General features: G+C 43.6%; 1 protein-coding gene across 2 annotated transcripts in view; it reads left to right on the forward strand.

Moving 5' to 3' along the window:
- Positions 1 to 17,160, forward strand: part of DOCK1 (dedicator of cytokinesis 1) — a 502,522-nt gene that overhangs the window by 303,058 nt on the left and 182,304 nt on the right. For both annotated transcript variants that reach the window (XM_046651107.1, XM_046651115.1), the window contains exons 28-29: positions 7,292 to 7,393; positions 13,833 to 13,927. In XM_046651107.1, coding sequence (XP_046507063.1) covers positions 7,292 to 7,393; positions 13,833 to 13,927 — 197 coding nt within the window. The remainder of the gene's footprint in view (positions 1 to 7,291; positions 7,394 to 13,832; positions 13,928 to 17,160) is intronic.

The raw sequence follows: 17,160 nt of genomic DNA on the forward strand, positions 1-17,160 counted from the left end.
TTTATTAGATCTGGAATCTCTTGGATGGATTCCCTGATGTTCTCTCTCCTCTCTCTCTCTCTGTGCATGTTTATGTGTCTTTTTGGTCTCCTTTCAGGAGGATTTTATTAGTTTTACCTCCAACAGTTCTATTAAAATGTTTATTTCTGCTAGTATAAATACTCAAGAATCCTTTCTTTGTCTTTGTTCTTTTTATAACATTATATTCTTGTTTTATGGATATAATCTTATATCTGTCTAAGGATAATAATTATAGTTCTTTGAATTCTTTTATCTTTCCTGAATCTTCCTTCTTTCCTCTATGTTCTACTTCTGTCTGTTTGCTCTCCCTTATTGATACTTGCCTGCCTTTAGCCCTGAGGCCCTGCAGTCTTGCTCAGATCCTGTTTCCTGTGTGTGCAGGGAGCTTGGAGACTGGGGGAGTTACTGCCTGGTGACCCTGTGTGGGCTGAGCTCTCACATGGGCACGGTCAGAACCTTGATGGGAAGTTAGTGGATATGCCCTCTGGGGCTGGTCAGTTTCCCCAACGAGGATTCCTCTGCTCTCCTGTTCCAGTTTGATATGGGCTAAGACTGGTGGAGGAGGTCTCCTGCCATACTTTCTCTTCTGCTTTGTTAGGCACCCCTCTGCCCAGAGAATAAACCTGTGGTCTCCTGCCAGGCAGTGAGTGGGAGAGTCGCCTTGGTGGACATGCTGGGAGTGGGCATACAGGCCACATTGTAAAGACATCAATGCTCTTGATTTCCACCTCACACGTAGCCTCGCTTTCTGAGAAATTGGTGCCTCCAATTTCTGAGACTTCCTAGGATTCTGTGCTAGGAATCAACAGGATTCCTGTTAGATAATACTGCCTGTCCTGCCTCCAGGGCTGCCAGCAACCTCTCATGCATCCGCTTTTCACATTCCCGAATTCTCCTGTCTGTAGTTGTGTCTCTTCTCATTCTCTTGGTCCTTGTGGGTTTGTGAGTTTCACAAATGTTCGTTATTGTCAGTTTAATGTGAGGAAACAGAGATGAATGCATGTTTTGAATGGTTTTGAATTTGCTATGTGAAGCCCCTAAGTATATTTTCACAAACATCTTCTCTAAGGAGACTTTGGAGGAATCTTTGGGCCAGTTAATAGCATTTTGAGATATTCCTTGTGTTAACTTTTTGGACTCCCTGTTTTTCTCTTTTAAATTTCCTTGGAGCGAGTAGAACCTTTAAACATTTCCCATTGGCTTTCCCTCTTGAAGGCTGAAAGCCTTTGTGCTCCCTAGTGCTTCCACCTTATCTGTACCAACAACCTGCCCACACGTGGATTTATTTCAAGTCATACCTGCCTTTAAATGGAGGACTCGTCTCTCAGCTGCATTCGCTTTTCCTGCGTTTTAGTCCTTATAATGTTCCTTTACAGTGTGGATTCTTTGGCTGGAATGCTCCCTAAAATGAAAGTCTTTCAGAATTCACCAAGCCATACATCTTCCCACCTTTACTTACAGTTCTCGCTCAGCATCATTTAGCAATATTTTGATTATGTCACTAGAAGATTACTTTTTCTTTAATTTTTAATGATAATTATGAGGTAGGTTTGTTTTCATCGATGTATTTGAAATTTAAACATACAAATGAGAGTTCCTCTTCAAAGTACTTGCCTTGGTGAAAACATGTTTAAAATTTTTAACAAGCCATCACTGGCAATCATGGAGTGTAATCCCAGATTTGATAAGTGGAATTTTCCTTTTTTTGTAAACCTGGTGCCTGCCCTCCAGACTCAGTGCTTCTGCGTCAGTGTTTGCAGCTTCTACTGTTTGGAGCCTCCCAAAGATCCTTTGGCATTGAGAACTCTTTGAAGAGAGTTAAAATTTCTGCCTGTGCCATGTGTCCCAGAGAGAGGCTATGTACCTCATGCAAAGTGTGAGCTCCAGGGTCATAGGAAATGTTCTTGTCTGGTTGACCAAATTACCAAGAGCAACTTCATACTCGACCTTCAAGTCACATGGCTAAGTCTGTATTACGTAAATGAGGCATGCCTTCACAACTCCTCAGGACTATGAATTAAAATCCTTGGGATTTTTTCTTCTAATTCATTCAGTCACTCAGATCTTAAACTAGGCAAAGTTGACAAAGATGCTGTTTAAAAGAATTCATCCAGAGCTGGCCCTGTGGCTGAGTGGTTGGATTCTTGCGCTCTACTCGGTAGCCCATGGTTTCACGGGTTCAGATCCTGGGAGGGGACATGGCACTGCTCGTCAAGCCATGCTGAGGTGGCGTCCCACATAGCAGAACCAGAAGGACCTACAACTAGAATATATGACTATGTTCTGGGGGGGCTTGGGGGAGAAGAAGAAGAAAAGAAAAAGGAAAGAGGGTTGGCAAAAGATGTTAGCTCAGTTGTCAGCCTTAAAAAAAAAAGGTAAAAAGAAAAGAAACAACAACAAAAAGAATTCATCCTAAGTTCCCATTCTCCCACGTCTGTTCTTTTTTTAACTTTCTGTCTCCACATCCTGCAGTAACATCTTACGTTCATTTGCCTGCCACAAAATGTTTCCTGCTCCACCACGAGTGCTCCATTCAACCTGTCTTCCCTTCTATCTGTGCTCCATTCTACCTGTCCTCCATTCTACCTGTCCTTCATTCTACCTGTCCCCCATTCCACCTATCCTTGATTCTACCTGTCCTCCATTCTACCTGTCCTCTGTTCTACCTGTCCTCCATTCTGCCTGTCCACCATTCTACCTATGCTCTGTTCTACCTGTCCACCATTCTACCTGTCCTTCGTTCTACCTGTCCCCTGTTCTAACTGTCCTCAATTCTACCTGTCCACCATTCCACCTGTCCTCCATTCTACCTGTCCTCAGTTCTACCTTTCCTCAATTCTACCTGTCCACCATTCCACCTGTCCACCATTCCACCTGTCCTCCATTCTACCTGTCCTCAGTTCTACCTGTGCTCCATTCTACCTGTCTTCCATTCTACATGTCCTCTGTTCTACCTATTCACCTGCCCAGTGCACTGGGGGCCCAAACACATTTAAAACTGGGCATTGAGGGTAGTTCTAGGAGGGCTCAGAGGTGAGTTCAGTCCAGGGCTTGAGGAGCAGTGCAAAGCAGTAACCACGTCCACACGGACAGGGGCGCCCTGTGAAAGAGATTGGTGAGGACACGGGAGGAGGGAGTGTGGGTCTCAGGGGCAGGGGGAGTTGGTCTCTGCTGCCAGATGGGCTCTTTTTCTCTCAGGACTAACTTTTAAAATATTAATATATTTTTTGTTTATAAAAGGAATCTGGGCTCATTCTCCCACCCCTGAAGACTATCTGGTGTCTTTTCTTCTAGTTGTTTCTTCTTTTTTCTTTTTCTATGCTATATTCTTTATATTGCTAAAATATGTTTATATAATTATGTACAGTTTTGTCCTTCAAGCTTTTATCATGTTATTAAAATATTTCATATTTGTATGGTTAATGTTTTAATGATTGCACATTTCATCAGAACATGATGGTATAGTTGCCTGATTTAGCAGATAAAAATACAGGATACCCAGTTCAATTTGAACTTCAGATAAACAACACATAAGTTTTTAGTATATGGATGTCTCATGCAATATTTCCAGTGGAATATTTGGGACGTACTTATTTTTCACTGCTTATCTGAGATTCAGATTGAGCTGGGCGTCCTGTGTTTATCTTGCAATCCTACAAAATATCATACTACTTATACAGTTTCTTGATTGAATATGTAGATGTTTTCAGTGATGCAATGGACATCTTTGGGCGTAAAATTTCCTATTTTGAATTACTTCCTTAAGTGGATTGTTAGAAGTAGAATTACCAAGGAGATGAGTATTCTTTTTCCCAAGACTTTTCAAACCTATTGCCAAATCGTTTTTTAAAAAGGTTATAGCAATTTATGCTCCCACCAGCGGCGTGTAAGAGTCTCTTCTCCTGCGTCCTTGCTAACACTATCATCACTTAAATACTTCTTTGCTATTTTGGCAGGCAAATAATGATATATCATTTTCATCTTTGATTACTAATGAAGTTCACATGTTTTCTTTATTAAGCATTCTATGTCCTGATTTTTAAATTTCCTGCAACTGTATCCTGACTTCCTTTATCCCTATTTTGCATTGCTTTGAAGTCATAAAGAATATGTCTTATTTTTATTTATGTTTACTCATTTTTACTCAGCCAGTGGGGCTGAAATCCATCCCTCAGGACCAGGTTCCATACGAGTTCTGCACAATCACCACCAGCCTACCTGCCAACCTTCTTATTGTTGAAAATAAAAGCTTCAGGTGACTTCTAAATGAATTCCGAGTAGATCAGTTAAAAAGCAGAGAATAATAATTTTCTTCTGAGCCTACAGAATAAAAGTTTCGTTTTATGGTTTTCCCTCATTTCTGTTTCTAGTGTATGACTGGTTTCAAATATAGCTTCCATAAATACCTGCTTTATCCACCCTCGGAAGCCCCCCAATTTGCTCAGGCATCTGCTGGGATCCTGTGAGCAGTACAGCTTCATGGTATCCACAACACTAAAAATACTGCTACCCATGGGTGGGACTCCACTCCAAAGGCATGGGGGAGCATTTCTGTGAATTTTAGCAGGAATATCGTCCCTTTCATGGTAGGATCCAAAGCTTCAGCTTAGAAAAGATGAAATAGTGAGATTTGCTTCTTCTAAGAAAGGAAAGACTGACCAGTACCAATTCCTCCCGGACGGTTTTCTTAGTTTAAATAAAGAGCACGCTGGCACTACCTGGCCTTTTGGCCTCTAACTCATGCTGATGGCCTGCCTCTGTCCTCGTCCCTGGGGCCTACTCCACTTAATCCCCATCGCTGTTAAGTAAGTGGCCATTTGGTTACCTTCACTGTGACATTCTCATCTGGAGGGACGACTTCCTGACTGACCATTTACATATTCCCAGGACGTGCTTTATGGGAACTGCTGCGTTCACTTCAGTTTTTCACGTTGGCATCATGTCAGTTCCTGCAGCCTTTGCCTTGCGTGAAGTGTTCAGCGTGATGTGGCAGTCTGTTCCTTGCATTGAGTATGTCCACATGTCACCTGTTTGGTGACCTGGCCGGACTCCTGGTGCCCTGGGTTTCCTCATTCTTGTTGCTCAGTGCTCAAGCCCTCGGCATTCTCGAGACCGCTCTGAGGTCTTGCTTTTCTTTGTACTTTCAACTTGATGTTTTAAGTTAAGCCATCAGTATGTCACTTCTGATTATGCACAGCTGGCTTTGTGATTTCAGCGATTCTAATGTGTAAGCCTCCATCGTTTAACTCCTTTGACCTGCAGAAAATCGATGTGAGCCCCTGCTAGGTGCACATTGGCCACTGCAGGCCTCTTCTTGTTCTGGAAAAGCTCCTCATCTAGCGAGGTGGAGTCTGGGTCGTGGACAGCTCCGTCAGGGTGGAAGGTGGGCCATCATCTGTGGAAGCCTCTATCTTTTCCCATCCTCTTCCAGCTTCCCCTGGTGAAGGCAGGAAGGTGGGCAAGTGAATCTCTAGCTCATGTTGGCCATCAGTAGCAGCCTCAGATTTCTCAGAAAAAGAATTAAAATGATATATGGATAAGAAGGAAAGAAATTCGCTCAGCCACGAAGCACCGGCCTTGTAGCCGGCCGTGTTGGATTCACACCCAGTTTTGCCCTTTACTCAGAGGGGAACTTCTCTCAGCCTCAGCTTCACTGCCTGTAAAATGAGACAGGAAGAGAATGTGTGGTGTGATTGAATGAGGCTGTGGTTCTCACGGCTCCAGAACAGCCCTTGCCACATTATAATTGATCAACACGTAATATGAAGACCATTGTCCAAAAGATGGCATCTCATAGGGAGTAAAGAAAATACAAAGGCAGCTTCTCTGGAGCTCAACAGGATGCCAGGTATTTACATATTTTGGACATTCATATGCATAAATAGACATTTTGCCATGTTATATCTCATCCCTCCCATGGCCAACAAGCATTATTTACTTCTTTCCCTGAACACCAACTTGAAATATAAATCTCAGCAATTATAATCATTCACAAATAATTTACATTTCTGGACAAATGGAAGATACCTTATTATCATTATTATATTTGCTCAATTTGTAATTTTGTAACACATCCTTTGAGAACTCATTTGGAAGGATATATGTAGACTATACATATAAAATGAATTGGAAAAAATATTGGACTTTAACATTTGACTGTAGAGCATGTCTTCCAAATTAATACAAAAGCCACTTAGGCGTTCAAATATATTACTTGTAAAAGTAGAGCTACTAAAAAAATGCAGTTTGGGAACTCATTTAAAAGGGCAAAATTAGGGACATGTCTGAAATTATGTCTCATCCTATAATTTTTCCAGACTTGCACTGGTTTAATGGGAGAAAATACACATGCTATGTTTCTTAAAATGTCATTAATTTAGGGGAAAATATTCAAAAGTAAGGAAGCCCTTTAAGATTTTGTTAGCCATGAACCCCAGAAGTGATACATTGCGGTTAATGGTGGCAGAACTGCTTGGCCTTCCGCCCACTCACCAAACCAAATCCCCTCGGCGTGCACACACAAACACGCGCGTGCCCAGAGCTGCACACACAAGCGGGTGCACACCCACAGCCGCACGCAGACTGACTACTTCCATGTGCTAGTTGCTTTGGCCCTTGTCTTTCTCCTTGTCTTGATTTTGTTTGTTGGTTTCTTTTTTCTCCTTCTTTTCCTTTCCTCCTAGCTCTGTCTGGTGTGAGAGATTCCCCTCTCTCCCACTTTACATTCTGATGAGCCTGCGTTGCTCCACACATTCTTCTCCTGCAGGAGAATTGGACCATAACTCATTGTGGAGTCGCTGGTGATTGCCTCCACATTGGCTAAAGGGAATACAGGCAGATTTTGAGAAATAAAAGGCCTGTGTTTGCCATGGCCCAAGAGGAGGGGCTGCACACACATTTCGCTTGGTAATAAGGGCGGGAACTTTCCAGAGAGCACAGAACATAAGTGGCAGTGATTTCAATCCTGTCTTTCAGTTTTGTGTATTTAATGCAAAAATATTTAAAGCTTATTTTTTCAGCCTGGACAGCCATGTGTCAGGAAGCATTTAGGGCAGTTAGAGAGAAGGAAACAGGGGGAAAAAAAAAGATGGTGAGGTTGGAAGCGGCTGGTCACCTTCTATGTCAGCCAGTGAGGGGTGGCAGAACTCGGGGCTTGTCACTCGTGCCTGGCTGCTTCTCTCTGACGGGTTTCGATTCCGGACTCTTTAGTTGATACCAACTTTTGCCCTGTTCATTCCCCATCTAATTGTATCCTTTGATTCATTTACAGGGAAACTTTGTGGCTTGTATGACCGCTATTTTACGGCAAATGGAAGATTACCATTATGCCCATTTGATCAAGACTTTCGGGAAAATGAGGACTGATGTGGTGGTGAGTGTAACTGACCATTTTCACACAACTGTGTTTTGGGGCCAGCATTTTAGGCAAAACTCTGCTGTAAATATTTCCATTTTAAGGATGAATTTTGCATGAGGACTTGCCTCCGCTTGATTTCAGAAGCCCCTGGAAAGGTCTAACTGAACCTGTGGGTCCTGACACGCAGACTTGCTTCTCATGCTGGGCTGGGGAGGGACTCAGATGTAAGGCCAGGGAAATCTCTTTTCTTCTTAGGTCAAAATTTCCTCTCTTGTGCCTTGGGATCATTGAAAATTTGGAGGTGTTACCCATGGAGAGTCTACCATTAACTTCGTTTATTGATTGACTTCCTAATAGCAGAAGCCAGAGAGCCTTTTCAGCCTTAAATTATACTGTTATTAATTAACTCTAATCATGGAAACTCATCAGCATTTCTCCAAATAATTCTCTAGTCATCCTCCGTAAAACTATGATACAACTTAATTAGGAGAGGTATAATAGAGGGAAATTTATTGCTTAGGAGCTCCCTCCCTAGCGACCTGAAGTCACATGGCCATATGGCAGATGTCCTCTGCAAAGCTGCAACCAAACTTGTTGGCAGAGTTCCCGATTAGACACTGACCTCAACTCTGGTGTCTGGTAGCACAGATTCCATTTCTGAGGCCCCTAGATTCCTACAGAGTACAGCAAATGCTACAAATGATTCCAGAGCAAGGTGTTGCACTTTACATCTGTCTTATTAAGGGATGGGAAGGAGAGAATGCATTTAATGATTTTTTGCAAAGGTTTATTTCTAATAAGAAATTTCCTAATTGTTGCCACTATATATGTGTGTGTGTGTCTATATATGCATATATATTTAAATTTCTAAGAAGACAAAAGTGGATCTATACCTTAAAATCATAGCAGTTTCCCTCAAATAAAAGTCAAGGAACAAGAATGTGTATATGTTTGTGTGTCTCTATGTTTATTTTTTTATTTTTTGGTGAAGAAGATTGGCTGAATTAACACCTGTTGCCAATCTTCCTCTTTTTGCTTGAGGAAGACTGTTGCTGAGTTAACATCTGTGCCAATCTTCCTCCATTTCATATGTGGGATGCTGCCACAGTGTGGCTGGATGAGCAGTGTGTAGGTCCATCCAGGGTCTGAACCTGCGAACCCTGGGCCTCCAAAGTGAAGCACGTGAACTTAACCACAACACCCCAGGGCTGGCCTCTAATTTTTATTTGTTTAGTATTAATGAGCAATTTGAAGTAGGGGTATACTGGTATATGTAATATATATCACATTGCTATCCTGTGGTTCTTGAGCAATTATGGCGCAGTGAAATCCAATTTGGTATGTGTAACATTTCATGCCTCGTGCATCCCTCAGCCCTGTCTTGGTCAGTGGAAGGATAGTTTAGCTGCACCTATATGTAAACAATTTCCTAAATAACATTCCTGGCTGAATAACAAAGTTTTCAGAATGAGAAGTATTACCCATCCTGAAAACTGAGGACTCCAAGTAATAATTTGCCCTTTATGAGAACAGTCATATGATCAAAATCCACATATGCAAACTGTTAAAAATATTTAATGTGAGCTGTGGAGTGGCGCTGTTGATTGGGGAGCTTCAGTGTATTGTGAAAAGTGATTATACAAAATGGTGTTTAAAAATGACTGTAATTTGCTGAATTCCAAGTGTGTGCACAGAGCAGATGATCGGATACTTACTACATGTTGTGGTCCTGATTTCCCAAGGGATTTTTTTTCCTTAGACACGGCAGTTCAGAAAATCGATTATTTGCAGACGATTTGATATCTGTTATAAAACGGCATTTGTGGTTTGGATGTCCCGAATCTGTACTGCAAGGACTGTCAACCTCTTTTATTGTTGTTGAGCTGTTAGAACCTTTGTGTAATGTGCTCTTATCCATTAACTACACATGGAGAGCATTTGACTATTTTTCTGCTCTGACAACCTATCACAAAAATAAAAGATCACTTTGTGTTAACTAATTGGGAGTTAATTAGTATTCCAATATGAAAATAGACTAGACCATTTTCTCAAGACTACTTCTTTATAACAAGTGCTACTTCAAATTTTCAAATTTAGCCCTTTTTTGGTTGAGTGAGTTATTCCCGTACAAAATTGCAGTTATTATCAACACCAAAGTCACATGCCACAGAGCTGTGACTTTTACAGTCTCTCAAATGGCCCCTTGGGCCCCAGGATGGAGCACAGCATGAGACAGAAAATGAAAAGAATGGGCACGTCACCTCAAAACTCTCTCACGATGGAGGCAGCCCCTTTAGGATGGTGAGCCACACAGGATCTGTAAATCCTTATTCTGCAGTGGGGTTGTTGATCTGCAGAATGGGCCACTAGCTGTCATGTGTCCGAGTCTCAGAATCAGGAACAGAAGTAGAGAACTTGCTCAGAGTCTCCAGAGTAAGATCGAAGGTGATGAGGAGTGCTCTGGACCTTCCAGGGGAGATGCTGTCTTGCCGCTCATCCCAAATTCCCACTAAGAGGCCCTTGAGAAATGTCTCTTGAGTGACTGAGTGAACAATGACTTATTCAAGGACAGTGCCGGTAGAAGTAATGCTTGTTGGGTGAAGGTTGAGTGAATGCAGGATAAAGGACAGCGATGGTTGACAGAACCGGGGTGCTGCCGTCCCTCTCAACTCCAGCGAGGACTCATGGCCAGCCACAGGTTACTGTGCGGCCCCACTGCTTCCAGTGGCCTCCCTGTCTTCGGTCCACTTGTCAGTCACCTAGGGAAGCCGAGTCAGGCAGGCCTCTGAGCTCTCAGGGCCCTCCTCCTGGGATGTCCTCCCGCCTTTATTCAGCTTCAGTCCCACCCTTCTGAGAACCCCTACCTGACACCTGCCCTGGACTCACCAGGCAGACACTTGCCCTTTGCCCCTTCCTTCTTAACCTTGTCCATGCCAATCGACCAGCAGCCTGTACTGTGGTGGTGCAGGGTGACATCTCACACCTGGGAAGTAGTGAGTGAGGAGGCTCATGGGGATTATGAAAGCAAGAATGTTAACCAAGTACCTGCCCTTCCTAGGAAACATTCTGCTATTGGGCATGCCTAGTCTTAAAGAGCCTTGAGTTCCATGTGAAACAGCCACCGAAGGGTAGTTTGCAAGCCTGTGTAGGGCATGTCACAAGTGGGAGGAGAAGTCTCGTGCTGAACATCTGATTCTTTATTCCTGTGACCATTTCGTAAATGAAGCCTTAATCAAGGCACTCTACACTGGACAATGAGTCTGGGGGGTGCAGAATCCCCAGTGAATTTACTCAATAGCTGTTTATTGAGCGATGACTTTGTGTTAGCAGAGTGGATGAAACAGTGGGCAGAGTGGATAGGTCCCGCCTTCATGGCCCTATGGGCTAGAGGAGAATGTCACAGTCAGGGAGTCCTTCCAACCAACGCAAATTATCCATGCTTCAAAGGAATGGTCCTTGTAAAGTAGCCAGCCTGGACTGGGTCAGGGGGTCAGGAAGCCTTCTTTACAAGGGAGAGGGTTGTGGGATATTGAGCAACAGGAGGAAGAGCAATGCAGGTAGGGGGAGCAGCCTGTGCAGGAAGGAGCCTGTGCTGGGGGCAGTGAGAGGACAGGGGCTGAGGTGTGCCCGGAGAGGGGCTAGGGTGTCAAATTACACAGGACCCCATAAGCCATGCTCAGAAGCTTTATATTCTTTGCTTGTGTGTTTTCAACTTTCTGTGTCATCTATTTTCCCTTTTTCCCCTAATTGTTTTAAATTTTTTTTAAAGCATTGATTTTTTGAGTAAACTTTCTATTTTGAGATAATTGTAGAGTCACATGCAGCTGTGAAAAATAATACAAAGAGGTCTGTGTATGCTGTACCCAGTTTTTCCCAATAGTACTGTCTTGCAAACTGGAGTACAATATGAAAACTAGACTGTTGGCGTTGGTGCAGTCTACTGATCTCTTGCTGATTCCCCCAGTCTCCCATGTGTTGTTCCCTCTAACTATTTATCATGAAAAATTTCAGACATACAGAAAAGCTGAAAGAATTGTACAATGAAAACTATTATTCTTATCACCTGAATTCAACAGTTGCGGGCGCTTGGCCATATTTGCCTCCTTCGTGTATCTCCCGGTACCTCTATTTAGCGAAATCCTGGAAGGATGTGAGAAACGTGCTCCTCCCCTAAGTGTTCAGCAAACATTCTCAAGAATGAAGACAGTCTCCAATGGCCCTGTTGCCCTCCCAGAACACGGCAACCATCCCCTCATACCATCTATATTTGGACTTCTTCAATTCTTCCCAGTCTTTCTTTCTTAGGAGCTTCCTCAAATCAGAATCCAGTCCAGATTCACCCATTGCATTTGGTTGTGTCTCTTTAATCCCTTTTGTTCTAGAACAGGTCCATCACCTTGTTTTTCTTCTTTTCATGGCATTGCTTTTTTAGTTTTTTGAAGGGACCAAGCCAATAGCTTTGCAGATATCCCTCATTCGGGAATTTTTGAGTTCTGCTTGGTAATGCCTCTCAGATGTTTCTCCATCCCTCTGAATGTCCTGCAAACTGGAAGCTTGGTCTAAAATTCAAGTTCATCCTTTTGGCAGGAGTGCTTCAGAGATGGTGTATGTACTCCCTGTTGTGTCCATTGGGAGGCTGGGAATGCCAGGCTGACCACTACTGATGATGTTAAGTTCCATTGCTTGCTTAAAAGGGAGTAACTGCCAGATCTCTCTATGTGAAGATACACACCCCTTTGCAATAGTCATGTAATCTTTGGGTAATACTTTGGCATCCACAGAAAGTTGGCAAGTATCCTATTTGCTGACAGTCTTTTCATCTGGTGAGTTTGGCATCCGTTGATGGTCCTTGTCTGAAACATTTATTTCTCTGGCATAGCAGAATGGTGATTTCCTACTTCTGAGAGTCCAGGTGCTTTGGCTTTAATCTAAGAACACTGGGAAGCCTCTGGGGCTGTGGTTTAAGTGGAGACTGGGGAAGCATTGGTGCCTTGACCAGATTTGCGATTTGAAAAGGTCACTCTGGATGAAGTGTGGGGACCGAGAGTGGACATAGGTGGATGAGTTAGGATTCCCCACTGGCAGTCCAAGTGAGAAAGGATGACTGTCTGTTCAAGTGGGTGGGGATAGGGATGGACAGAAGCAGATTGGTTTACGACAAGAAGATTTTGCGTATAGAATACGCTGATTGCTATTGTTAGAGGTGCCCCCTACTATATGGTGCATCCTCTGAACAATGACATTAAAAAATGCGGCAGGAATGGATTGGTGTAGAATGATGAAATTTGCACAAAATATCCCATATTAATCCTGTACTAGTCTGTTAAGCCTCATCAGCCATTCTAGGCAAATGCAGTGATGGGGACCACCGCCATGGCTAGTAAATTATGCAGACCAACAAGGAAGCCTTGCAAAACCTCATCTCCCACAATATGCAGCATTTTGTTTGATCAGCAAAGTACTAAAATTTAACAGCTGAGCCATACTAATGAAGTATGGGACTGTGTTCCCTAGAAAAGAAAAAAACAAGGAGTTGGAAAAATAGGCTTCTCTTCCAGAATAATAAAACCCAGACCCTGTATCTCAATTATTAGGCTTTGAGGAGTGATCAGCAAGAAAGCCAGCAATTTCATGCAAATGGAGATGTGAGTAAATTATGGCACTCAGCTGGCAAAATATGCAACCTGGTCATTAAAATGTGAAACTCTTGACAAAGTGGGGAAACTTAGGTCGTGAAATCTGAATTTCAATAATTAAACTGGAGAGAGAAGCCATTCATTGTGCAGGGGGACACCTGGAACACTCCTGCTCACAAGGCCTGGTGTCAAGGCACGTGTGAGCGGAGTTTGGAGGACATTGGGCTGACTTTTTCCTCTTGACTTTGCCCAGGTCCCTAACCGGGGCTGTAGCTGCTATATACAAGAGTCTGGCAAAGTGACCACATGCTCAAATGGTTTACAGCAAGCTGAACATGTGCCAATGGCAGGAGTTCCTGTTTGAGCCTTTTGTTTGTTAAATTACATAAGAAAAAGGAATGGATAATTATGTGGCATATTCAACCTGATAGGCTCTGTTCACAATGAAAAATGGATGTAGAGTGAATATAAGAAATGGCTGGAACCTGCATGTTATGTTTGTAAGAGATATGTTTTCCTATAAGCAGAAAGAATAAGAATGCATGTTTGGGGATTGACTCTTTATAACTATTAGAGAGACATACCCAGGGTCTATTTCCAAATGTATCCTTGAGAAAGTTCTCCTGGGCAGGAAGTGCTCAGGCAAACAGAAAGATAAAAGTAACACACGCTCCTGTGAAATACATCTTCATTACTTTCTAGAATGTTTTCATTCAGCTAACAAAAATGAGGTCATTTATAATGCAGCTATTGAAGGAGGGCGTTGGCTTTCCCCTCTTTCTTGGTGGGCTGTCTCAATGTTTTGGTTTTTGTTTCAGGATTTCCTGATGGAAACATTCATCATGTTTAAGAACCTCATTGGGAAGAACGTCTACCCTTTCGACTGGGTGATAATGAACATGATGCAGAATAAGTAAGTACAGGGAGGAACACTCTCGTCTTTTATGAGGCACCTAATTCATGTCTGGGGGGTGCTGGTGGTGTTGCCTGGATACCATGGGGGCTCCCCCTTCTGGGATGCAAATAGCTATTTGAAGAACGGGACCTGGAGATTGGGTGATTTCCTTATGCCAACAGGAGGTGCTGGCACAAAGACCTTGAGCTCTGCCCCCTGGAGGAAAACCAAGCTGAACGTGAGCCACCCTTGGTCTTTGTCAAGGGCAGAGAGGCACTGTTTGCCATCAGTTTGCCATCTCATTTTAACCACATGTGTTTATTAGCCAAAGGGATTCTCAGCACTGTGCTGGGTTTTGAAAGTGTTTGTTTGCGTTTCACATATTTCAGCTTTAAAAGAAATCACGAGCGTTTTTTCATACTTATGAAATATTAAACTTATGCCTTGCTTCTCATCTCCCTGTGAGGGCTGTTGGTTCATTTTCCAGCACTTGGGTTTTATAATTTCTCTTAGCACCAACAGAGCTCATCGTGTTCTCAGTCACATGCGATTTCTAGGAGAAATTTATGTTGACCTCTTCTTTTTTTCCCTTCTTTCTTCTTGCAGTTTTTCTGGAGATAATTGTAGATTTAGACGGAGTGCAGTTGTAAGAAGTAATACACAGACATCTTCTGTGCACTTTACCCAGGTTCCCCTAGTGATAACGTTTTGCAAAAGTATAGCACCAACCACAACCCTGGCATTGACATTGCTTCAGTTCACGATCTTGCTCAGATTTTCCCAGTTTTACTTGTCCTTTCTGTCACCACAAGTGTCCCCCTTGTTACCCATTTCTGAGCCACCCTCCTCTCCCCGCAGCTCCACCTTCTCTAATCCTAGGCAACCCCAAATTTCTTCTTTATTCCTAAAATTTTGTCATTTCAAAATTGTATAAATGGAATCTTACAGTATGTAGCCTTTGGGGATTGGCTCTTCTCATTCTTCTTAATTCCCTGGACATTCATTCAAGTTGTGTATCAGGTTTGTTCCTTTTCATGGCTGAGTAGTGTTTCACAGTAGGGATGTACCAGTTTGTTGTTTATCCATTTTCCTGTTGAAGGTCATCTGGGCCATTTCCAGCTTGGAGCTGTTATGAATAAAACTGTTATGAACATTCACATACAGGTTCTGTGTGAGCATAATCTTCATTCCTCGGGCACAAATGCCCCAGGGTGCAAATGCTGGGTAAATGGCAGTTACACGTTTAGCTTTATAAGAAAATGCCAGACTATAGCTGTGCCCCTGTCCATTCCACTAGGTATGGAAGAGGGATCCAGTTTCTCTGCGCCTGCACCAGCATTTGCTGTCGTCACTATTTTTCTTTTTAACCGTTGTGGTGGGTATGGAGTGTGTCTCATTGTGGCTTTAATTTGTGTTTTCCCTGATGGCTTTGCCCTTCATTTGATGCTTTTTCTCCACCTTGTGGAAAATCCTCAGCAGCAGGAGCCTTTCCTGTGGTTGCTGCTTTCTGGGACCGCACAGACAAAACTAGTCTTGGGCACCACAGCTGCAGGATTCTGAGCGTGCTTCCGCTAGGATTAAGCCCGAGTGAGTGTCGTCCGTCTTAAGTCATACGTTGCTGTGACTGAAACCTCTTTCCACACATCAGGCAACATTTGAGCGCTCACAGTGGAGAGGACCAGGGGAAGCAGCTGAGAGCTGGGATGCAGCCATGGCCTGGGCATCAGGGTGGGGTCCTGGCCTCGGCTTCTCGCGTTTCCACCTGCTGTATGACTTTAGATTATTCACGTGGCTCTCTTGGCATCTGAATCATCTAGAAAACGAGAGACTTAAAGTAAAGCACTAGTATTCTCTTCTTTTTCTCTGTCAAGATTAACTTTTGTGAGTGACAATTTAGAATTACACTGAAGGGCTGCAGTGTTTGTGTTTCGAATGGCCTGTTTTTCACATAACGAACAAACAAATCAACAGCAAACAAAACCAACTGTCCTGGATCAGCGTGTGGACCCATATCCTCCTTGCTCTGCTGTGGGCTACAGCCAAAAATGACAGACCACTCGTTGCTGTCTAGCAATAAAGTCACTCGTGGCTTCTGCATTTTAACTAGACTGGGCAGATTAATTTGCCACATCAGTAAAAAAACCACAGACCCCGTTACATTGTTGACCAGAACGGGAGGGCGCTGCTGCATCAGGCCAGCAGGGCAGGCCCCTGGGGTAGAGTGGGGGAACCTGCGAGTGTGGACTCCTTTCTCTGCCTCCTGACCCCACACGTGGACTTGACCTGCTCTGCATCTCCCCTGCAGAGTGGCCATGTCCTGGCACCCGTGCTGTGCCTTCCATACCCCTGGGGGATACTGCTCCTGCAAAGGTCAGATGTGATGAGTTCCCTGAAGCTGTATGTCTTGGTGCCCTTACTCCCAGGGGACTCACCAAGATACATTCACTCATCTAGGAGGGTATAGCCGTACTCTATTTACTTAGTTTTATGCTATTTTTATGATGATTGAGAATCTGTTTTCAGTTTTAGCATTATTGGTGCATCATTCTCTCTTTCTGCTACTCTATCAACTGCCTCCTACCGCCAACCCAGAAGTATCTGAGCGTCGCCCCAGAACTGCATGTGGGTGAAAGCCACGTGTCTGTGGTTTAAACCGTGGAGCACTGCGGCCAGCACTTTCTTCTCCAGAGACCCTGTCCAGCTTCTCCCAGGATGTTTTATTGTTTCTGGGGTGAGGAACTGGCTTGACCTGTGCTCACTGGAATTGTTCATCCCCCGCATACCAGAGCCAGCTTGTCCCTGTGTCCCTACTCACCAGTGTACCTCTGCAGGGCCCAGTTGAATGACAGAGATGCAGGTGTGCAGTGGCATCTTGGACTCAAGCCTTTGCACCTCAGCCGTAGGAGGAGAGTTTTTGTTTTCTCGGAAAGGACACTACGAGGGAGAAGCTCCAGTTTAGTGTATCTTCTTAGTGAAGGATATGATGGAGGCTTCTGAGGATAAAGGCTTGTGTAGGTGATAATGGAATTGAAGCCTGGAGCCGGAAGTCCATCCTGTTCTCTTATTCAGTGTGCATACAGGCTACAGCCTTAAAAGACATCTTGATAAGGGAAACACTCTGAATGTGAAATCCCTGTGGTTTATTTTACATTGTGCACAAAATGTCATGTGGAACTGTCTAATCTAGCGTTCTAGTACTCTGAGGCCAAGTCTCCAGCTGACAGTGTTTCCTCCATCGGAGCTTCCTAAGG

Source organism: Equus quagga, chromosome 2 (assembly GCF_021613505.1).
Source record: "Equus quagga isolate Etosha38 chromosome 2, UCLA_HA_Equagga_1.0, whole genome shotgun sequence".
NCBI classification, from domain to species: domain Eukaryota; kingdom Metazoa; phylum Chordata; class Mammalia; order Perissodactyla; family Equidae; genus Equus; species Equus quagga.